Source organism: Myxocyprinus asiaticus, chromosome 21 (genome assembly GCF_019703515.2).
Source record: "Myxocyprinus asiaticus isolate MX2 ecotype Aquarium Trade chromosome 21, UBuf_Myxa_2, whole genome shotgun sequence".
Taxonomy (NCBI): domain Eukaryota; kingdom Metazoa; phylum Chordata; class Actinopteri; order Cypriniformes; family Catostomidae; genus Myxocyprinus; species Myxocyprinus asiaticus.
The window spans coordinates 9,899,879-9,925,365 of record NC_059364.1 but is presented as its reverse complement, the minus strand read 5'-3'; the positions used below and the strand labels follow the sequence as shown (position 1 = coordinate 9,925,365).

Here is a 25,487-nt window from a genome sequence, read left to right as displayed (position 1 = left end):
TGGTGAGTACCTACTGACAGTGGTCTGTGGAGGGACAAACCACAAACCGGTGACCGGATGTTGGGTGCCCAAGGCTCATCGATGCGCCAGGGCAACGAAGGCTATCCCATCTGCTCCAAACAAACAGAAAGTCTACTGTGGCACAAGTCACAGAAAATGTTAATGATGGTTATGGGGGGAATGTGTCACAACATGCAGTGCATTGCACCCTGCTGCGTACGGGGCTGCTTAGCTGCAGATTGGTCAGAGTACCCATGACGGCCACACTGCTCACATTGTTCGGGAATGGTTTGAGCAGTGGTTCTCAAATTTATTTGGTCATTTTTTTTTTTAAAGATAAGAATAATAATTGCAAGGATTCATACCTGTGAATGTTAATCCGCCTCAGTAGTATCTATAAAAGCATTTTTTAAACTCCAGTAAACTTCCAGTAAGAATAAACGACTATGATTGGCCCATCCTGGTCAGCGCTGAGAAAAGTAACAGGTACTATGTGTCAGCGACAAGACTGAGGGATGAGAGGATGGTGATAGGTTGTCTAAGTTCCAAAAGCACCATACAAGTCATCCTTAACTCTTGTGCCTTATATATCAATTCTTCTGAAGCCATTCGATAGTGTTGTGTGAGGGACCGACCGAAATATCAGTGTTAATTCATCGTTTCTCCCATTTGAAACTGGCGAATGACACATCTTTGTTTACATAAGCGCAGCTGAGAACGCACCTGACACTATTACATGCTTTGTGCAGTTCGCGCTGCGGTTCCTGCCAAAAGTTTAAACAAAGCAGAAGAAAAAGCAGAGGTGTAGAAATTGCGCACACTGGTTCTTGCGTGTATTGTCACTATTTTTGCTGACTGTGTGAAAGTGATTTGAGAATGGGTCAGTCTTCTGCACCCCCCCCTCACACTTTGAGAACCACTGGGTTTGAGGAACATGATGAAGAGTTCAAGGTGTTGCCCTGGCCTCTAAATTCCCCAGATCTGTGGGATGTGCTGGACCAACAAATCTGATCCACGGCGGCTCCACCTCACAACTTACAGGACTTGAAGGATCTGCTGCTAATGTCTTGGTGCCAGAAACCACAGGACACCTTCAGGGGTTTTGTAGAGTCCATGTCTCGGCGGGTCATTGCTGTTTTGGGGCATGTGGAGGACCAACAGCATATTAGGTGGGTGGTCATAGTGTTTTGGATCATCAGAGTGTGTGTGTGTGTGTGTGTGTATATATATATATATATATATATATATATATATATATATATATATATATATATATACACACATACTGTATATACATATTTTATATTGTTAAAAGGCTTAAAAATATTGGGATATATTGACATTATTTAAGCAATCAACCACCCCTATATGTCTGTGTCCTTCAAAACTATAAGAATAAAAAGCAGAGTAAAAATCTGTTTAAAACCCATCGGGGTGCAGTGATCACCAGCTGGCACTAAGACTATTTGAATTTGAGATTTTAGTCACTATCTGCTCACTTTACTCCTGCTTTTCTGTGATTCTTTGCTTTTCAGGCGTGAGTGTTTGAATCCTGGCTTCCTATCAATGGTTTTCAGGTTCACAGGGCCTGTACATATGGATTACTATAACGATAATGATCACAAAACCTGGACAAACATTCTTTTGAATATCTCCAGAGATGATATGTGGAGTCTAATCCAATAAATAAAACTAGGAAAACCACAGTCAGCAACACCTAGAATAAATCAGCAAACAAAGGTTTGTAAGAAAGTCCAACATACCACAGAATAAACCACGTAAAACCCTGAAATTGAATTCCTGTTCAGCTGAACGTGAAATGTTTTTATTTGAATTGTGACAAGTCATTACCAGTAGCATTCACTGAAGAAGATGAATGCAAGTCTATTTCATATTTCCTGTTAGTTTTCATTCAAATATGCAATTTTTCCTTGCCAATGACTAGTCTCATACACATCTGTGTGCATTCATTTACATATGACCTACAACCCCAATTCTGAGAAAGTTGAGACAGTATGAAAAATGCCAATAAAAACAAAAAGTGATTTGCAAATTATATTCACCCTTTGCTATACTGAAAGCACTACAACTAAACATTATATTATGTTTTACCTTTTGAAAATGTACAGAAATTTCAAATCAGATGTTTGAAACACACTCCAAGAAAGTTGGGACAGTCGAGTGTTTACCAATGTGAAACATCACCATTTCTTCTAATAACACTTATTAAGCATTTAGGCACTGAAGAAACAAGTTTATGTTTAAAAAGTGTCATTTTCCCCCATTCATCCATTATGCAGGTCTTCAGCTGCACAATTGTACGGGGTCTTCGTTGCAGTATTGTGTGATTCATAATGCACCACACATTCTCAATCGGAGATGGTCAGGACTGCAGGCAGGCCAATCTAGCACACGCGCTCTCTGCTTATTCGGCCAGTATGTGGTTTGAAGTTGTCCTGCTGAAAATGCCGGGATGTCCCTGGAAAAGTTGGTACTGGATGGCAGTATATGCTGCTCCAAAATTTGTACATATCTGTCTACATTAATGGTGTCCTCACAGATGTGCAAGTTACACATGCCATGGGCACTGACACACCTCTGGCCCATACAGACACTGGCTTTTGGACCTGACGCTGATAACAGCTTGGATGGTCCTTTTCCTCTTTGGCCTGGAAAACACGATGGCTGTGTTTTAAAAAAAAAAAATTGAAATGTGGACTCATCAGACCAAAAAACACGGTTCCACTGTTCTACTTTCCATCTCAGATGAGATCGAGCCCAGAGATGTCAGCAGCGCTTTTGGACAGTGTTGATGTAGGGCTTCTGCTTTGCATAATAAAGTCTTAACTTGCATCTGTGGATGCAGCGGCAAATGGTGTTGACTAACAAAGGTTTACTAAAGTTATCCCAAGCCCATGTTCATGATATACATTACAGATGAATGATGTTTTTTTAAGACAGTGACGTCTGAGTGATCAGAGATCACGTGCATTCAGAAGTGGTTTTCATCTTGCCCTTTACGCACCGAGATTTGACCAGATTCCTTGAATCTTTTAACTATATTGTGCACTGTAGAGGGTGAAATGCCCAAATTCCTTCCAATTTGTCTTTGGGGAACATTGTTCTCAGAGTGCTGGATTATCTGCTGAAGCATCTGTTGGCAAATTGACAAGTCTCGAATGATCCTTGCTCTAGGACTAAAGCTGTTTTTGGAGGCTCCTTATATACTATGACACGATTGCCTTACCTGTTTAACATCTCCTGTTTCACACTGCCTTCTTATTTTAAATTGTCAAATTGTTATTAGTCTTAAATTGTCTTAAATTAAAGTCTTAAACTGCCCCCGTCTCAACTTTTTTGGCACATGTTGCAATCAACTGATTTTAAATTACTGTACAAACTCACAAGGTAAAACGTCATATAATTGTAGTGTTGTTGCTGTGTTTTCAATTTAGCAAAGGGTGAATATAATTTACAAATCACTACTTTTTGTTTTCATTAGCATTTTTCATACTGTCCCAAATTTTTTGGAATTGGGGTTGTATTTTCGGATCGATAATAAAAGAAAGTGATTGTCTGAGCATGCACATGTGAGCATGCAGGTGTGTAAAGGTGTGAATGTATGTGTGTGATGACTCTGGCAGTGTTTGGTCCTGCTTCTGTTCTTAACAAAGAGTATTTAATCAGGAGTCTGTTTATCTCTCTCCTCCTCCATGTTGTAACATTGGGAAGGGTGTGAAAACAAACTAAAAATAAAAGCCTGAAGCGCACATTAATTCTGCCTCTTTAATGTGCCATAAGAAATACAGATTTCGAAAAATGAAGAGAATAGAGAAAGAGAAAAAACACTCCCCCTTGTCTGTGAAGTGTGCAGGGCAACAATATCACACTTTGAGTCATTCTGCCTGACAGAGCCACTACTAATGCAAATAAAACCACACACACACACAGATCAAGACTTAAAAAAGAATATCTCCGAGCACCTTTCCAACCTACTTTCCTCCTTTGTTGTTCTCTTCTGAGCCTGAATACTTCTGCTTGACACTTTTAAAGAGGAAACTCAAACAGATTTTCCAGCTTAGCTCACTTCACTTTGAGGAAGTTGAGGAGTCAGGCGAGTTTTAAGAGGTAACTGAGAACAAGATGGTGTTTTATTCTCAGGGCAGGCTCGGCTTTGACTAAGGATGGGACAATATAGAGAATGTTAAAATATCGGCAACCAAAATAAATGTCAAACCATATTTTCTGTCCGTGTGATCATTAATGTAATGACCCTTTCAAACATCAAAATCTCTCTGTTGCTTTTTCTACACTATTTACAGGGTTTACACAAGGTCCTTGAAGTGCTTAAAGTGCTTGAATTTTATCTTATAAAAACTTAAGCACTGGAATACCTGGAAAATTGCCTTGTCTTGTTGATAAGGGCTTGGAGTTAAAAATGGAACAATTCTTCCCTGCAATGTGTGTCCATCAAAGATGAGTTCCACGCACAATAAATATTGGTTCTCCATCAAAACACACTGAATACTATAACTTCAACTGATTATATATATATATATTATTTTGTTTAAGCATTGCAAATCATTTAATAGTATTTAATTATTATTTAAAATTAATCTATGCCATGCTATTCTTTTAAATTTTCAACCACAACTGGAAGTTGCTGGTCCAGGATGAGAGATATATCTGCTTCTATGAGAGTGCGGCTGCACAGGTGATAGCAAAGCGGTTTAAATAGCACAGTTGTTGCTTCAGAAATGTATCAAGCGTCTCGTATGCATTGTTCCATCTGTTTGCTCTGCGAGTAGAAGATCGCACGACCCTGTCGCAAAAGCTATGATGGATTTCAAACCTTTATCATCAGGTGTGCGCACTGACAAGCGAGTGACCGGCAATGACGGCAATTAGCAAAAGCCAATGAAATGGAGAGCGTGCAAGAGTAGAGAAAGTCATAAAAAATAAAAAAAATTTTTTTTTTTTAAATGAAAACATCACCAACATCTCCCGAACCGCTGCCTTGTCATTATTTTCTTCTGTGTTTTTCCCCATTGTGTGCAAATTAGTGAAATAATGGGTGCGAGCTCGTCTTTCATGTTGTTTGTTGGCTTGTTATCACGAATAAACTCTCCCGTTGCTATGTGTGTGGGTTTGTGAAAGAATTTCAGGACCGTAGTTTCATTCGGGCACAAATGGTTATGTGTTTGATACAGCTGGTCTGCAAACAGTCGTGTTTAACTCACGTCTTTGTTTCTACATCTGTCTTTGGCGTGCGCCACTGCTCTGCCGTGATTTAAACTGAACTCAGAATCGATTCTGACTCTTTTGAGAATCGATTCAGAATCATTTGAGTATGAATCGCGATGCATCGCTGAAACAATTTCCCCCCCCACCCCTAATTGTCATGTCACACAGCAGTTGGTGATAAGTGTAGAAAAGAACACTGTATCATTTATGTTTCATTTAAGTATCAACTTTTGTATAAGAGGCTTCTCCTAAATTACATAGGAGCAAAAATAAAATGAAACAAATGAGAGCTATAAAATGAATGAATGAATTCTGTGCAAACATTTCACAAACAGAAGTTTGTAAGATTTTAAATGATAAAACAATAAAGCTTTGGAAAATACCGGATTGTCTGGTCTCAGTCTTTTAGATGGTGGACCTCCATCTTCAGGGTGGAGCATGTAGAACAGCCGCACTTTGTTGGCATGTTTCTTGCTCTGTTGTGTGTGAGAAAGAGAGAAAGACAGTAGGATTAGCACATAATAGAGATATCAAGTTCTAAAGTACAATATGCACACAATCAGCCAGCTAATCTACATCAGAAAGGTTTGATTTAAGCAATCTATAGATTACATATTATCAGCACAGTTAAGAAGGAAAATGTTGTTATTGGTTTGCTTTTGCTTTTAGCAAAACAATAATCAATAGCTTTTTGTGCGCTTTTGGGTACAGCTGAAATGTAGAGTATATATACCTACTGAGAATACATTTTTGTTTATGTAAGTCTTTTTCTAAACACAACACAAGGTTCCCTCAAGCTTGTATTGATTTATAGTGGCTGTTCAGCTCTGACAATCAAATTTAGACAGGAATGCTGGTCTTTCGAGAATGTTTTCCATTATTACATACTTTGGAAAACAATGACGTAAGGAAACTGAGAATGGAGGTTTCAAACGGATTACACAATAAGATTTTAATGCCGATTTTAGCCCTGATTTTAATTCAGGACACGCTGAGACTAGTCGGTCCTAGTCTTCAGATTTTTAGAAAGTCGGACCCTGAGAAAATTGCGTAGTGTATGATGGGTTCTGACTACAATTACTTCAACTATTATTCTATCCATTGGGAGGATATCAAACAGGTTTTATATATTTAAAGCTCACTATCAATGACTATAGAAGAAAATCTCATAGTGTATGATGCAGCATGACTCAAATCTGAAGTCAAACGGAAAGCAGCGATTGGAAATTGAGCATGTGGGGCCATGAATCTCAAGAAATAAAAATTGTGAACAAGGATTCAAGTGGAGTTTACAGTTACAGTCACATTCAAATAGAACCGTGTAGCGTACAGATTCCATTTAAACTTTGTTTTGCCTTTTATAGATATTTTCAACCTTAGTTATGCTATCTATTTTCGAAACATTTTACTTTTTGAGAAATTTAAGGCCACGTCCACACTAATAAGTTTTCGTTTGAAAGCGCATCTTTTTCCCTACGTTTAGGCCTAAGTTTAGGCTTACGAAGAGCTTTTCAAAAACTTTCTCCCAAGTGGATATATTTGAAAATGCCGTCTTCATGTTGTAGTGTGGATGGGTAAGATGGAGATATCTGAAAACGGTGAGGAATTTTTTTGTCATGTGACACAGTCATGTGATCCATTTAACCCAAAACAATCAAGATGGCAGCCCACATTGTAGCACCGTTATTGTGCTTGAATATTCGCTTTTTAAGAGCATTGTTAAAGATAAATTTTACTTTGTACAACCTTCACAATGCATTCCTTCTAAGGTGACACAAAGTTTACTTGGAATTGCAGTCCGGCGACGAAACACGAGGACAATTGCATTTCAGCTCGTACATGGATCGGGGATTTTTTGCATGCGCAGTAAGGGGATTTAAGCATTTCCGTACGTTTCAGTGTGGATGAGCAACTTGTGGAAAACACTTGAAAACGGCAGTGTGAACAGAGAACATTTCGAAATGGAAAACGCAGTTTTCAAATGTATCTGGATTAATGTGGACGTAGCCTAAGGTTTCAGTTTGCAAATCTGTCATCGACTTAAGGACAACACACCGGACGAGAAGTGCCATGCCGCGTCGCGGCTAGAACACAGCACAGGTATCAAACATGGCGCATCGATCCGGTTCACGTGGCAGATAGTACCCTTCTTAAAGAATGAACAAGGCTAGAGTAAATCTTATGTCCACTGATAATGATTTGGGTCGAATTTAATGGAAAATATTTGAGTTGCACTCCGTGGCGTGGCAAAATTTGAGCAGCCTCCGGAGTTGTAGGTGGGCACCGCCGACAGACGCGAGTGGTGGCGGCAGTGTGCATACATTCATAGAAAACAATGTTACGAATTTTAGAATGTGCCATGTTGTCCGCAATGTTCAGCATTCAAATGTAACCAACAGCGATGATGTCATCGTAATATATACTTAGTGAATTGCAACTGGTGTTCTTTCTTACATCTATTCACATACTGAATTTTGATTGGTCTTCTTTTTTAAACCTTTTTACATAATAAATTGTGATTGGTCTCGTCTTCCTTGCATTCACAAGAGAGCCGACAGAAAATGTGCAATGATGTCTTGACCATGGTAAGGTGGCTTTGAAGAAGCATTTTATTCACAAAACCCAAGCCTAAAACCTAGACTTTTGATGCCTTACAAGCACGGGTATTCCCTTCAGGAAATACAAATCTAGTTTTGCTTTGTCCTCTTAACTCACATTGTCTGCACTGAATATTAACTTTGGCCTATGTTTCCTTACAAAAAGGGATTAGGGTTCTGGCAAACTTGCAGCGAATTTGTCACTAATTATTTTCACATGAAAATAAGATTGCAGAGGTTTCTAGCTTTTCACTGGTAGTGGGAACCTGCAACAAACCTTTGGTGACAGCGGACAATTTGTCACAACTGGCAAGCACTTCTATGGCAAATTTGTTGCAACAATGAAGAGTTCGCGCAAAGCTCATTTGCATGTAAAAATAATGAGTGGCACATTTGCTGCAAGTTTTCCACAAGGGTTTGCCAGGACTCTAGATTTTTGTAAGGGTTACTCCACTTAAACACTCTGAGTATTTTAGAGGAATCTGAGGACACCAAAGAGTTGGCAGTCACCAGAACTTTGAAAAATGCATGTGACTGCTCAGCTTTCAAAACATATACAGCTGCTTACGTTTCAAATAGTCAAGGTGGGCCAAGAGGGCAAAGCCACAGCAACCTCCTTAAAAAAGCTGACGCAAAGACCTGCTTTAGGTTTCTAGGCTATCCAGATGGTGAACATTTCAGTCTGGTGACTGACTGTATTTTTTTTTTTTTTTTTTCAATACAGTAAACTTGTCTGTGTGCATACTTGGCTATAGTTTTGGGGCTAAATTTATTTGAAATTACCACAATCTTAACCAGCCATCTTTCCCCAATCAAACAGATAGAGGCTCTACTTGACTAGAAATCATTTGCCTGGAGGCATTATGAATATGACCGCCAAGTGACCTCACTTGCCATAAGAGATTTTGGTCATGTCTTCCATGTGCCTGTTCCAAAAACCCTTTCTTTATTTCTTTCTTTCTTGATTTTTTGTTTATTGCTTTCTTGCTTGTCTTCTTTGTTTGTTTGTCTCTTTCTTTCATTATTTCTTGCTTTCATTCTTTCTTTCTTGCTATCTTGTTTTTTTCTTTCTTTCTTGATATCTTGTTTTCTTTCATTTTTATTTGTTTTTCTTTCTTTCTTGCTATCTTGTTTTCTTTTTTTATTTATTCATTATTTCTTTCGATCTTGTTTTCTTTCTTTCATTTTTTATTTCATTTGTTCTTGCTTTCATTCTTTCTTTCTTACTTGCTATATTGTTTTATTTCTTTAATTGTATATTTTTCTTTCTTTTCTTTCTTTCATTCTTTAATTTGTATTGTTTCATTATTTCTTTCTTTTTTCTTCCTTGCTATCTTGTTTTTTTCTTTCTTTAATTGTATTTTTTCTTTCTTTTCTTTCTTTCTTGCTATGTCTTCTTTCTTTTTTCTTTTTGTTCTTTCTTACTTGCTATCTTGTTTTCTGTATTTATTTCTTCTTTCTTTCTTTCTTTCTTGCTTGCTTGCTATCTTGTTAACTTTCATTCAGTATGAAATGTTTACTTACACAATTAGTACAGCTTTAATCAGTAAAGCATGACACAGATGGAACCTGTGATCTGTTGCATTGGATACACTCATATGAGATATCAATTGAAAGATTAAAAACAAAACAAAACTTTCCAGAAACATCTAATACTCTAGCATTGTTGTAAGAAAAGTTGGCATAAAAGCAACCTCATACAGCAGCCCTTCGATAACGCTATCTGCAATGATTTAAATGTAAATGACACTCGCGCTGAGTGATGAGTTGAAGCTTTCACGCAAGTCGAGTGTAAGTACCTTAAAGGGATAGTTCACTAACAGTTAAATTATGGCGGAAAATTTCATTTTGGGTAAACTATCCCTTCAAGGTTTAAAGGAGTACACTAGACAAAGTTTCTAGAAGTCGGATAGATAGAGTCAGCTACCTCAGCAAGATTTGGAAGGGAATGAAAGCACAGCTAGGCTCACGGAGGCTTCTGTGGGATAGATTGAGCTCAAAGAGCGAAAGATAGAGGAGCTTTGTGGTCTCTGAAGCAGTCAGACTGGATCACACTGGTCCAGTGAAGAGCTCAGAACTGAGAGGGGATGAAAGAGGCCATTGATGCACATAGAATGAGCTATAGAACAGACACTGAGGGGGAGAGGCCACATTTGGCCTGGGAGAGATTATATTTGAGGGTTTAAGAGGAAAGAGAGAGGAAATGATTCTTTATATAGCTATAAAAAGTTTTATGTTTTAGGGTATTAGGATAATGTCAATGTTGAAATTTTACAGTGCCCATAGGGCTGGGTGGTATTATGGTATTAATCACGATACGAACTTGTGCAATTATTAATTAACAATTTCATATCAATATAAGTTCGATATTTTACACTGGTGTGTGTAAATGGGTATATTTTATAGCGTATGTGCTTTTCCCACTGTTAGTCCCAGAAATGTTGAATTCTTTCCGCTGTGTTGACTTGTTGGGTTCCATCCTATGACGTTTGTTCTCCGGCCTGTTCCACGCACATGCACACTTCTCAAAAACCTTTTAGAATGGCACTTATGAGTTTTTACATGGCCACATTAAGCCGCGTTCTCCGGGAGAAACCTAGGTGTGTTAAACTGCTTTCTCTTATTCCTTTAAATGGCATAAGGAAATTGGCAATCTCATTACATAAAGTTTCAGAATGCCGCTTTCTGCAAAAGCCCTGGAAAAAACGGTTTCTTAATGCATGTAAAATCTACTTGAATGAGGAAATACCAAAAATCTTCTAAATGGCTAGTTAAGAGTACAATCAAATAACACTTCATATCAACAATAAAATCTGACAACAATTTATTTAGCTCAAATCACACACACACACACACACACACACACACAAACATCTTTTCAGGCTGGTTCAGCTAATGTGCATGTGCATTCTTGAGTGAACTGAATCTTGAATGTCTCTTTTAAAGAAGTTTTTGGCTCTTTTAATTTAAGGTTATTACTACTGCTGACCCATCTCATCTTTATAATGTCTGCGTCTGAAACCAAGAAAATGCTGCCTCCGGAGGCTGTATACAGAGGTAGGAAGGGACCAAGGCACATCCGAATCCAATGTCTGTGTCTCATCCTGTCTACTGAGATACTTTCATCTGATTGATTTTTTAAGGCAGCATAGATGTATCCATCCCTGCCTATGAAATCCCACAATCCTGTGCGTGAGAATCCACGGCAATTGAGCTTAAAAAATAAAAAAAAGGCAGAAGAGGCGGCTGATAGCCAATGTAGACAATGTCTCTGATCAGCACACTTGGAATGCCTCTTGTCCAATCAGATTAGAGGACTAGAACTAACTAGGGACTGCTGCGATTCTTAAAGAGACAGTACTGTTTTAGCACATGTTCTATATATCAGTGTAAATACCTGTAATAGTACAAGCCATGCATGTAAACATTATAAATGTAACAATATATGCAATGTAATATATGCAATTTCAAGACATCATTTTCAAGAAGTATATATGGAATTTGTACAATTTGTACCATTAAAAAGCTAAATTGTCACCAAAATGATGAAAAACTAATGATTCCATCATTATTTACACACTGTACCCTGTATAATAAATAGCATTAGTTAAGAGAGAATTTCTTTCATATGCAAGCAAAATGGACATTATTATTGAGATGTACCCAAAAGAATCGAATCAAATCATTTAATCTGTGTCAACACCTAGCCCAAGTGCATATGTCGACTGTTGTATCGAACTTAGGCTTTGAATGTGGCTCATCCAATCAGATTTTTTATGCATTAGGCTACTTAGGCTACTTTTTTTGTTTGGTTCACTGTCTTTTATTTATAACTCAAGTGCAGCAGCTGTTTTTGAAGTGATAGATATAAATTAGGATCAACCTTTGCATATTGCAAAGCACTGCACAGTGGAGTGATACAAACAGTAAAGTGTCCCAGTGCAGTTATTGAAAATAATCAGAAATCTTGGAAGCCAGTGAAAATATCGAGAGATATATAGAAGGAAACAGGGTGGAGAAATGGATAGGACAATGAATCAAGAATGACGTGTAGAGAGGACAGAAGTTTCCAACCCAAACAGTGATGGGCGGCTGACAGATAAGAAGCTTTTTCTCAAGCTTTTAGTCTATGTCCGTTAGCTATCCATCAGATTATCAGCCATGCACACACACTCACACACACACCATGAGGAATTGAAAGAGGAAGAGTTCCCAAGTCCATTAAAGTTGGTGTGACAGGTGGAGAGAGATTGGTGCGTGCCAATCCCAGGGGAAGAGCTCTAATGTGTGCTGTGGTGCAGCAGACTCATGTTATCACCAAGAATATCTCCATCTTTCTATCTGTTTCTCTCTCTTTCTGACTCTCCGACTCTCCAGGGAAATGGCCGGGTGAATCAGGGCCTGGAATGAACCGGCCACCAAACCAGACTCTTGTAACAGATTCAGGGTGACGAGTTCATCTGACTTTCTAGTACATTTCTTTGAGGACACATACATTTTTTTGGATACTGGGATTAAAAATCTGTGTATTTGTCTTCTGTGGTTTATATAGCATTTAGGGCAGGATAACAAATACAGTATTTATGATACATTCGCTGTTATTTTGTTGATTTAAAATTAATCAACTTTAACTTTGCCAGTTTCACAAATTGAATATTTTAATAGCATCTGTAACTTAAATGTATCTCTAGTTTAATTCAAATTTGGGAAGTTGAACTCAATTCTACAAATCACTGATTCAACAATTTGTTATCATTATTATGTTATATATATATATATATATATATATATATATATATATATATATATATATATATATATATATATATTAGTTTTATTTAATAGCATATTAATAATATTTTATTATTATTAATAAAATAACTTTTATTAATGTTATAAAACATTGCTCTTATATTGGTGCATAGAAATAGCATTCTTTGAAAATATTATACGGCATGCATTGATTATTTTTAACTAATATTTTGTTGTATTTTATTTATAGTAACGTTAAACAAATTAGTTGAATCTACTTGGCAACAATGGTGTTTGGTTAAAATAATAGTTTCTCTGATTGAAAAAATAAACACATTTTTACACTCAAAAAATATTTACGCATTTAAATTTCATAACAAATTTCCATAAAATTAAATTGGTTAATCTTTAATATAATAAAATCTGAAATCCCTAGTAAATTGTAAAGTGTATAGTAAATTCCAACACAGAATCAGACCACATACAAGTAAATCCAACCTATTTTCACATGCAATGCAGGACATCTGAGAGTGTTTGCTAAACCTCTTACGCTCTGCAGGATTTTTGGGCTGCTGCATGAAATTTTTCACACTCAAATTTAAAAGCTCCCTGTTCACACATACAGTGGACTAATTTCATAAAAATTGTCTCATTTTACAGATAACCCCCTAAATTTTAAGAAATTGCAATAATGAATAAATAACAGTGTATATGTTTACAATTTTATGATAATTTATATTTTATTTTTATAAATCTTTTTTTAATGTCTAAAGTTTAAAAGCATGCCATTTAAGCTCTGTGTCCTCAATTTTCAAGCAAAAAGTCTTATTTTGTTCCACTTTTTTCCAGATTTACCATCACTTTACACTGATCTGAAATGTAGATGGTGCTCTAACGCATTTTATCCCTCACCCATAGACAACCAGTCTTTTTTTTTTTTTTTTGAAGTGCTGAGAGCTTCCACACAATTTTGTTGAATATATTGGCTTCTGAGTTGTCTAGAAGCCCTATTTAGGTGTCTTTGGAAAGCAGAGAATCCCAGCTTTACAATGATGTGTAACATTCCATATTCTATAGATGATAACCTATTTTACTGATGATTTGTTTCTCATACTTTTTCTACCGGACTACATATTTTGTTCTAATTTTGTTTTTGACACAACATTGGATTATTCACCCAAGCAAGCTAACAAACAAGTAAACAAGTAATTTCTTTAACTCATTTTAAAGCTAACAACCCAAGGTAAAATTTTACATAAAGTTTGATGCTATTTGGAGCGTACAGATCAGTGGTCAGCAAAGAAAAGAGACATTTGCATTTTATGCCTTACCGAAATAAAATTTCACTTTGTGATAATATTTTTTTTAAATAATTCAAACAGTAGTAACAAAATAAACTGTACAGTCACCTTCCTGCGAATAAGAGCTTTCATTTGATATATGACTATATGATATATTTAAGTGCTATGTGAAAGACTTTTATATTCATTTAAAAAAATTCTAAAACGTAACCACTAGGTGGGGCCAATTTGTGACACAAATGTTTTCAGGCTGTATTTTGTTATTTTCTGTAACTAAATGTAAAAGTTATCTCTGTAAAGTTCAGATTCTAAGCTTTCAAATGATACCACATATGCCTAACTTATGCATCCAGGGACTTCAGGGTTTTAAGTGTTAAAATGGCTTGCCACATAGCACCTCCCCGCATAGTTTAAGAGGTTAAGAAGAGGGATCACAGATATCAGTGACAGAGGAGCTGAAGTGTTACCGTAACACTGTATATAGTTTATTGGCTCCCTGTGAGGCTTTGTAAATCAATCTAGCCAAACGATCTAGTTGAACAGACACGTTCCCTTAGCCACACTGATTTGTGTAAAGGAGTTTGTCCTCATTAGCTTGCTCGTTAATCTAGTGATTGCGTACTCTGTGGCCTAGTGAACCGTGTGTGAGTGATGTAAATAATGCAGGGGGATGATTCTTTAATGGTCAATCATTAAGTTACTTATGAAGGGGTTGTGGGTTCTTGGGAAAGGTACACTGCATTACAACTTTAAAAGAAGCTGGTGAAAAATACATGAGAGAAGCATTTAAGTTACAAATGATTATTACATCCCAGATGATCAATTGATGAGAGCCGCTTTTAACGTAATGTGTGTCACACGAGTGTGTGTGAGATATATATATATATATATATATATATATATATATATATATATATATATATATATATATATATGCACACACAGAGAGAGAGAGAGAGAAAGAGAGAGTGAGATAACTCACCTCGTAGTGTGCCACACGCTGGGACTCAGAGATCAACTGAGCATTGCAGATGTTACAGTAGCTCTCTGTAAAGAGTCCTTCATCAACAGCTCCAGCAGACTTCATCTGAAGGCAAACAAACAAAACAACCATAAGACCAAATTATTTTGACCTTGGACTAATTTAACTAATTTTTCAAAGTCAAGTCAACCTGTATTATCTTTTTCGTCCAATTTGGCAGTAGTCAAACAAACAAACAAATAAACAAACAAACAATTTATATATACAGTATATATATATAATATGACCGTGGCATGATTGTTGGTGCCAGACGGGCTGGTTTGAGTATTTCTGTAACTGCTGATTTCGTAGGATTTTCACACACAACAGTTTCTAGAATTTACTCAGAATGGTGCCAAAACAAAAAACATCCAGTGAGGGGCAGTTCTGTGGACGGAAATGCTTTGTTGATGAGAGAGGTCAACAGAGAATGGCCAGACTGGGTCGAACTGACAAAGTCTACGGTAACTCAGATAACCACTCTGTACAATTGTGGTGAGAAGAATAGCATCTCGGAATGCTATTCTGAGATTCGGGTTGGCGCTGTTTTTGTGGCACGAAGGGGACCTTCACAAAATTAGGTAGGTGATTTTAATGTTGTGGCTGATCGGTGTGTATATATATATATATATATATACTCAGCAAAAAAGAAACATCCCTTTTTCAGGACACTGTATTTTAAAGATAATTTTATACAAATCCAAATAACTTTACAGATCTTTATTGTAAAGGGTTTAAACAATGTTTTCCATGCTTGTTCAATGAACCATAAACTATTAATGAACATGCACCTGTAGAACAGTCGTTAAGATACTAACAGCTTACAGAAGGTAGGCAATTAAGGTCATAGTTATAAAAACTTAGGACACTAAAGAGACCTTTCTACTGACTCTGAAAAACACCAAAAGAAAGATGCCCAGAGTCCCTGCTCATCTCCGTGAACGTGCCTTAGGCATACTGCACGGAGGCATGAGGACTGCAGATGTGGCCAGGGCAATAAATTGCAATGTCCGTACTGTGAGACAAGAAGGACAGCTGATCGTCCTCGCAGTGGCAGACCACGTGTAACAACACCTGCACAGGATCCGAAAATCACACCTGCAGGACAGGTACAGGATGGCAACAACAACTGCCCGAGTTATACCAGGAACGAACAATCCCTCCATCAGTGCTCAGACTGTTCCCAATAGGCTGAGAGACGCTGGACTGGGGGCTTGTAGGCCTGTTGTAAGGCAGGTCCTTACCAGACATCACCGGAAACAATGTCGCCTATGGACACAAACCCACCTTCGCTGGACCAGACAGGACTGGCAAAAAGTGCTCTTCACTGACGAGTCACGGTTTTGTCTCACCAGGGGTGATGGTTGGACTCACGTTTATCGTCGAAGGAATAAGTGTTACACCGAGGCCTGTACTCTGGAGCGGGATCGATTTGGAGGTGGAGGATCCGTCATGGTCTGGGGCGGTGTGTCACAGCATCATCGGACTGAGCTTGTTGTCATTGCAGGCAATCTCAACGCTGTGCGTTTCAGGGAAGACATACTCCTCCCTCATGTGGTACCCTTCCTGCAGGCTCATCCTGACATGACCCCCCAGCATGACAATGCCACCAGTCATACTGCTATATATATATATATATATATATATATATATATATATATATATATATATATATATATATATATATATATATATATATATATATTCTTTTCTTCTTTTTTTTCTTTTAATGTTGACTTTTTCAAATGACAGCATGGATTTAAAATTGACCCTATTTACTTCCTTACTTTTCTATATGCTGGTTACTGGTCATATTTTGCACAATTCATCTGTGCACATTATTTCAAGTACAATTTTTTTTTACAAAATGTAATAACTTGCTCCACCTCTGAAACCACTTTCCTTTTCGACTCCTCCCCTCCAACCACCTTTTCCATTCCGCCCACTTTTCATGATCCAATTAATTCCCATTGGATAAAATCAAGCCCCTTCTTACATTTTTTTTGTAATTCTAAAATAAAAATGTTTTTACGTTGAATATCCTGTTTCACTCAGAATTACATCAGATTACGGAAGTAAAATGGGTTGCAAATGGGTTGCAGAAGTAAATATGGGTTACCTTGACTTAACATAAGACCTTACAATGCAAAAGCAACTGACAAATTACATAAATATGGAAAATAACTAATGCGTATACAGGCAGTGGAAACTACGTTACAAGTTAAATGTGAGTTTTAAAACAACTGACCAATGGGATGAATCTATTTACATATTGGCAAGTCTATTCAGTGTTTATATTGCAACATTTTATGTGATTTAATACACCTATAATCATGCTTTCTGCTCTATTCCGTTGCGCTCCATCTAGTTGTTTATAAAGCAAGAACACATCCTGTGTGAACAGCCCCTATGGCAAAATACTAACCGTAATGGAGCCTCATAAGTGACTAATTTAAAAATTTTTAAATAGAAATGCTTGCAACTCTCTTAATCATCACTCACACACAACACTGAAATTGCGCTCATCATGTGACGCGCATGAGAGACTTGTAAATTGTTTACACTTGATTCTATTAGAGTTTGAGGTTAGCATGTTGCTTACCCAACAATGCTATACTCTGATAAGCACCAAAATACACAGCACAAACAATTATTGGGTGCAATAGTCCATTTTAAATGAGACAGAGCTATTTTTAGCGATACTTTGTAGTAAATTTATATTATAACATTTCTCTTGATTTGTTTTCACTGAGCTTAACACAATGCAGGTTACATGCAGTGCTGCCTTAGAATTTACACTAAGATTGTGAGACAATTTTTCACTTAATGCTAAGAAAAGGTGTGCATGTTTTCCAGTCCTTGGCACATGCTTCTGTTTGTTAATAAGAGCTATGCAATGTGTAAAATTACCTGCCTTTCTCAAGGGCAAATAAGGAATACATTCAGAGTGTGTCGCACAGTCTCTGGGGACATGGTCGCTGTCCTTTTCTGCATATCGTGGCCCCCTTCGGTATATCGCGGCGCCATTTTGCGGCCCTGTTCAGCCAGTCGTGGCCCCTTTCGGCCCTGTTTTCCCACTGGGAAAAGTCCCGGTACACAAAAAGAGATGTTAAGCAGAGTGATGTCTCAGTCACCATTCACTTTCATTACATCTTTTTTTCCATACAATGTAAGTGAATGGTGACTGAGACCTACAGTATTTATGCCTAACATCTCCTTTTGTGTCCACAAAAGAAAGAAATTAATTCGGGTTTAGAAAAACATAAGGGGGAATAAATGATAGAATTTTCATTTTTGGGTAAACTATCCCTTATATAGAGTTGTAAAACTGTATTAGCATTTAGCAGTTATTACAAAAGAATACTGGGCTTTGAAATCCTCAAGAAAAAGATATCCAAGGAAACCCATCAAACCAATTTCTTGATGTATTATTGAAAAGCAAAGTGCCTTGAGAATTCAATATCTTTCTTTTGCCATCTGAGAGTGAGGGTGCATGATTCTGATGTGGAGAATCAGTTATTCTGAGGCTCAAGTGTTGGAGATGCAAAAATCTGCGGTCATTCTTGAAACCCAACGATGGTTTAATCCTGATTCTTGATTAGCTTCTATGTGGAGTTGAGGAGGTCAGGTGTAGTGAGTGTGCAGAGACTGATGGGTACACATCAGCCTGACATCACGTGTCACCGATGACTCACAGTCGCTGAGAACTTCAGATAAAATTCAAAGGAATCAAGCAGTAAAGGAACATGGAACACACATTCAGATATCATTCTGTCTCCATCATGACAGCTGAGAACATACTGGACCTTCACTCCACTAGGCTGCTGAATTACCAGGATAGTTCACCCAAAAGTGAAAATTGTATCATCATTTACTCACCCTCATGTCGTCCAAACAATGTAACTTTATGCCAATAGTGAAAAGTTTGTCTATCCAAGACTAATACTCCACCATCTCAATGTTTAAACAATTGCTGTCACTCAGTAGATGGTTTCCTCCTATTAGAAACTGGTTGTTAAAATCTTGCCCAAAAATAAGCAGAGGAAAATGATACTGTGGCATAATAAACTTCATTTCTGATTCACTCTGCTGCCTTAATGATTTCTTACCATACGAGCTCTAAAAACAAGCCCTCCGTGTGCATTCAGACACGAAATCTGTTTCACACAATTTAATTTTAGAGATTATAATTGTATTGTGACACGGCAGTGATCTCTGAGCGCACCTCTGCGCTAGTCTAATTGAATATGTTTGAATTTTTATTTCCTCCAAACGAGAGCCCTGTGGTAGCATTCAGGCGGCCGCTTTGAGTTGTTTTTTTTTTTTTTTTTTTTTCTGTATTTGGAAAGAGACTTATGTTCTAAAACATTTACCTGTGCCATTCTATCAAGAATAAGAGTACAGATGAAATGAGCTCCGTAATCTGGATGAAAAAAGTTATGTTATAAAGATTTCATACGACTGTAAACTATTATATGTGATTAGTAATAATAATGACCTCTATGGATCAAATTAATTAAAAGCATTTTCCTTTAGCAGGGGTGCATTTTTGCTTTATTTTATTGCCTCTACCCTCCAGCTAAGTCTGAATGCTGGCCAGGCTGTGTATAATAGTACAGTTGAAGATAGTAGATTTTTACAGTTTTAATTAAGGTTTTGCTACAAGGTAGCTAGGCTGCTCTTTGTTTGGTAGCTAGGGTGTTGATAGATGGGTTGCTATGATGTTCTGGGTGGTTGCTAGAAGGTTGCAAGTGTGATCTGGGTAGGGTTGCTAGGATATTTTGGGTGGTTGCTAGGGTGTTGCTAGTGTGATCTGGGTTGGTTGCTGGGTTGTTTTGGGTGGTTGCTAGGGTTTTGATAGATGGGTTGCTACAATGTTCTGAGTGGTTGCTAGAAGGTTGCAAGTGTGATCTGGGTAGGGTTGCTAGGATATTTTGTGTGGTTGCTAGGGTGTTGGTAATGTGATCTCGGTAGTTGCTAGGATATTTTGGGTGGTTGCTAGAGTGTTGCTAATGTGATCTAGGTTGGGTTGCTAGGGTGTTTTGGGTGGTTTCTAAGGTATTGCTAGATGGGTTGCTAAGGTGTTCAGGGTGGTTGCTACTTGCTAGGGTGTTCTGGGTGGTTTCAAGGGTGTTGCTAGAAGGTTGCTATGGCGATCTGAGTGGGGTGTCAAGGGTGTTGTGGGTGGTTTGCTAGGGTGTTGATAGATGGGTTGCTATGATGTTCTGGGTGGTTGATAGAAGGTTGCAAGTGTGACTGCAAGTGTGATTTGGGTAGGGTTGCTAGGGTATTTTGGATGATTGCTAGGGTGTTGATGGATGGGTTGCTACAATGTTCTGAGTGGTTGCTAGAAGGTTGCAAGTGTGATCTGCTAGGATATTTTGGGTGGTTGCTAGGGTGTTGCTAGTGTGATCTGGGTAGGGTTGCTAGGTTGTTTTGGGTGGTTGCTAGGGTTTTGATAGATGGGTTGCTATGATGTTCTGGGTTGTTGCTAGAAGGTTGCTTGTGTGATTTGGGTAGGGTTACTAGTATATTTTGGGTGGTTGCTAGGGTGTTGCTAGATGGGTTCCTATGGTGTTCTGGATGGTTGCTACAAAGTTGCAAGTGTGATCTGGGTTGAGTTGCTAGGGTGTTTAGGGTGGTTGATATGGGGTTTTCTAAATGGGTTGCTACTTGCTAGGGTGTTCTGGGTGGTTTCTAGGGTGTTTCTAAAGTGTTTTGGGAGGTTGCTAAAAGCTTACTAGTGTGATCTGGGTGGGGTTGCAGGGGTGTTTTGGGTGGTTGCTAGAGTGATCTGGGTGGTTGCTAGAAGGTTGCTAGAGTGTTTTGGGTGGTTTCTAGGGTGTTTTATAGATGGGTTGCTACTTACTAGGGTGTTCAGGGTGGTTTCAAGGGTGTTGCTAGATAGGTTGCTAGAGTGTTCTGGGTGTTTGCTAGAAGGTGGCTAGTGTGATCTGAGTTGAATTGCTAGGGTGTTTAGGGTGGTTACTAAGGTTTTTGGGTGGTTGCTAGGGCATTTCTAGGGTGTTGCTATGGTCATCTGAGTGGTTGCTTACAGTGAGAGAATTTTCTGCATTCAAAATCTACTCTCACTGAGCACTTTATTAGGAACACCTGTTCACCTACTTATTCATGAAATTATCTAATCAGCCAATCGTGTGGCAGCAGCGCAATGCATAAAATCAAGCAGATACGGGTCAGGAGCTTCAGTTAATGTTCACATCAACCATAAGAATGGGGGAAAATGTGATCTCAGTGATTTAGACCATGGCATGATTGTTGGTACCAGACGGGCTGGTTTGAGTATTTCTTTAACTGCTTATCTCCTGGGATTTTCACGCACAACAGTCTCTAGAGTTTAATCAGAATGGTGCCAAAAACAACATCCATTCAGCAGCAGTTCTGTGGACGGAAAGGCCTTGTTGATAAGAGAAGTCAACAGAGAATGGCCAGACTGGTTTGAACTGACAGAAAGGCTACGGTAACTCAGATAACCACTCTGTACAATTGTAGTGAGCAGAATAGCATCTCAGAATGCACAACATGTCAAACCTTGATGTGGATGGGCTACAACAGCAGAAGAACACGTTGGGCACTTTATTAGGACCATAGTGTTCATAATAAAGTGCTCAGTGAGTTTAAGTTAAAACCATGACATAATTGTAATATTTGCATATAAAGTCTGATTGGTCTTCTTTGTTACTTATTTGTATACTGCATTGTGGTTGATCTATTTTTTTTTTTTTTTTTTTTTTTTGCATTTACTGTATTTAACCACAAATAATTGCAAAGACAGTAATGTGTTATTTTATGTTGATTCTCAAACACAGCATACAGAAAACAAGATACATGCTGAGTGTCATGACAACGGCAGAGCAGCTCTGACGCAGCATTTTATTTACACAGAACCAAAGTCTAAACCTAAGCTTACCTAAAACTTTTAACACTATTCTTTTGTTACCTTGTACACACTGATATGTCCTTCAGGAAATGCAGATCTAGTTAGATATGTTCCTCATAATCTCTTTATCTTAATGACATTTCAAAGCCACAGGTACAACACCTTCTACAGCCCAGAAGATGCTTCTTTCCAGGCCACATCTATGTTTGCCTGTGAAAGTTAAACATACTGCACGTCAGAGCGCTGAGCCATGTGATTTTGATTTGTGCCAGTTCCAGCCTCCAGACGTGGTGCACATCTCAAGCAGTTTACTCATGAAACTCTTCATCAGATGTGAGTCATCATTCCTCAATCACCCATCTGCCTCCTGCTCTCCTGACAGCTGGATGTGAGTGTGCAGGGGTCATGCTATCACAACAATCATGCTGATGTTGTCCTGTTTCATTCATGGCCCACGTGGTGAAAATCACCAACAGCCTTATATTCCTCTCCCATAAAACTGTTCTGTTTAGCATTCACGAGTCATGGGTTCCCATGGAAATTTCCAATGGATTTTTAGAACTGCATTTTTCAATTTATGAGTTAAATAAGATATTTGGTTAACATTTTGGTAAGATACTTTCATGTTTTGTACTACAACATAAATTACACACAGTTATAATTTGCAAACATGTTGCTAAATGAGGAGCACAACTACCACAAGGATGTGAGTTTATGTGCTTGATGAATTGGATAACCATTGTAGTCCTTACATAGAACAACTTGTTTAAAAAAAACAAAAAAAACATTGGTTTCAAAATTCACGTTTAAGGTAAGACTGTGTGCAATTTACATTGTAGAAAAAATATTAAAGTCTTCTCCAGTTGTTTCAACCACAGAAAATGTAGCAACAGAACTTAGTAGTGACAGTGACGCAAGTTGGCCCCCTACATTCTCAAACTACTTCTACTGTATATTAGTTTATATATGAATATTTTGCAATAAGCTTAAAATATATTGTGTTTATACTTGGGGGTGATCAATGACCCCCGTTCATGCATCGCTTTAATCACAATTCAGGTATTCCAAGAACAGGCTCTCATTGAGAACGGCATAGTAATACACCATCTCATCTGTCTTCTCTGCAGCTCGGCTCAACACTCCAGCTTTTTTCATCCAGGAAAATGGATTAGAGGTCTGCTGCCTTACCTGAGCCCAAGGGGGACTGAAAAATTGTCAGGTTTAGGGCCAGGTTGCAATAATTTTTTTGGGGTTTGCAATGAATGAGACAATAATGAATAATTTAATTTAATTTATAATATTTACATTTATTAGACATCGTTTATGTTTTTTACTTTAACGTGACTTGTTTGGGAATAAACATAAAATGAGGGAAAATAATAGCAAATTTGTGTTTGGGTTGGTTTTGGCCTTAAAATTTAACAGTACCAGTCAAGTTGGGTCACAGGGTCTTGTTTATAAGTGAGGTTTGAACTTCAGCTGCAGACTCGTGGTCAACCAATATGGGTTATTCAATGGCTGATGCTATCTGGTGCTGGTATAATATATTTTTTACACAATATATACTCAATTCACAAAATAAATATTTGAAAACACAAAATGTGCATTAACCAATGACAAGCCTTCCAGTAGATTTTGGGACACAATGGGGAGCTGTGAGTTGCGACTGAGCCAGTACAGTTATCGTCTGATTTAAAAATTGCCAAACTGGCCGATTAATCCATCTATCACTACTGCAGACCTCTAAGGAGAACTCTACAGAAATCACAACACCCATCATTTACAAAGTTGTTGATGTCTGTTTGTTTATTAAACATTTTGGCTATTTTTATTATGGCATCAGTTACCAATAATAATGTAGTACTTTCGGCTCTGTTTAACAAATTTTTCCATGTTTTAATCTATTCCACAGAATTTTACAGATTTCCTCCCAAAACCAGCACATAAAATATGCAAAAAGTCTTCAGATCATGCATAGGGTCATTGCCCGACTCTGTTTCTCTGGTCCCAACAGGCTGCTCGATGTCATGAGTGACCTCCAGAGCTGGCCAAAAGAATGACGTATCCCACCACATGATATCATTAGGCCTCCTTCAAATAAATGTGCTCCTACATTCTAGAATATTAGAAATACCATCATAGAAATTATTGTAATGTGTCATGTGCTTCCATATGTATCAAGTGATGCAGTGCAAAATAACATGGCATCGTGCTGTTCTGTGCCTAATATAGAGAGGATTATTTGATTATCTGCCTGCAGTATCAGCAAATGCTCACCCTCATGATGCTTCAAACTCATTTGACTTTCTTTTTCTATGGAACACAAAAAGAGACATTTTTAGCAGACTGTTGGTGTGTTGGTGTCACTAGGGCTGGGAATCGATTCCAAAAAGAACAGATTCATAGATTCCGAGACGTTGGGAATCGAGAATGCTGGAGTCGATTCCTTTCAGGGAAACCGGTTGATACTGTTTATTTCCTCAACTACACATTTCATAAACCTAACAGCACTAAAACAATTTAGTTTCATAAACCTAACAGCACTAAAACAATTTACTAAAGAATTATGAAATGGCTGCATCTTAACGATCTTCAGCCTGACTCTGACTCTTTAGTAGTCCATCAGCATCTGTAAATCCGCTCCGTTTGTTCATCTGTATTCGCAATCACATAAGCCTTTCAACATATCTGCTTTCCAGACCTGTATTGTTTGCTTGTATTTTTACTTTGAATTAAAATCAAGTAACATGCCAAATTTGTGACAGTAAATTGGCAAACAATAACAACTTCCACAATGTTACAACACAAGTCTGCAACAAGGTGATGGCAGAGTTGAGTTAGCTTCCCTGATCACATCAATAAATAGTTATGTTAAAGTTTAAATGATCAATGTGCTGCACTTATAAAAGTGAGAATGTAACGCTTCTCTACTCGTTCTGGACATTTTTACAGTGTTTTAAAACCTTTTACACATTGTAACAGTTCAAGGATGGGCAAGGAGGAGACGGGAACCGGCTGAATAATCAACATAAAGGTTTAATGTTATAAATGAACTTAAAACAACATAAAGCATAAGACAAACACAGACACACATGCAACATGGTCGTGTGCATCTCTCTCTCTCTCTCTCTCTCTTGAACTGGTGTCTCTGGCTCCCCTTTACCTTGCTCTCCCGCTGACAGGGTTGGGGAGTAACGGAATACATGTAACGGGAATACGTATTTAAAATACAAAATATAAGTAACTGTATTCCACCACAGTTACAATTTAAATCATTGGTAATTAGAATACAGTTACATTCAAAAAGTATTTTGATTACTGAAGAGACTACTTTGCATTTTATTGTAATTTTTTCATTTAATATTTAGTCTTTTCAGATGGAAAACATTTATACATATAAATGATGCAATCCAAAGTGCATTTGAACAGCGGTGAAACACTTTCTTATGATTACATTCACACGAGCAGACGGAGAAGTAAGTTTGAAGTAAGTTTGGAGCAGAAGAAATAGAAATAAAACTTGTGTAAATTGTCAGCTTTATGCTAAGCTAAAATGCTATTTCTAGCCATTTTACATGCACATGTTACCAGGCACGATCATATTTTTTTATCAAGAAAATTCACGTTGGATCATAATTTCTTTTTTTCTAGTAAGACCTTTGATATTAGGG

The 25,487-nt window shown here is 37.7% G+C and overlaps 1 protein-coding gene across 1 annotated transcript in view; it reads right to left on the bottom strand.

Annotated features, from left to right (window-relative positions):
- The window catches only part of LOC127412433 (zinc finger matrin-type protein 4-like), a 120,434-nt gene that overhangs the window by 76,332 nt on the left and 18,615 nt on the right, over nucleotides 1-25,487 (bottom strand). The window contains exons 2-3 of the mRNA XM_051648779.1: nucleotides 14,877-14,981; nucleotides 5,628-5,720 (exon numbers count right to left, since the gene is read on the bottom strand). Of these exons, the coding sequence (XP_051504739.1) occupies nucleotides 5,628-5,720; nucleotides 14,877-14,981 (198 nt within the window). The remainder of the gene's footprint in view (nucleotides 1-5,627; nucleotides 5,721-14,876; nucleotides 14,982-25,487) is intronic.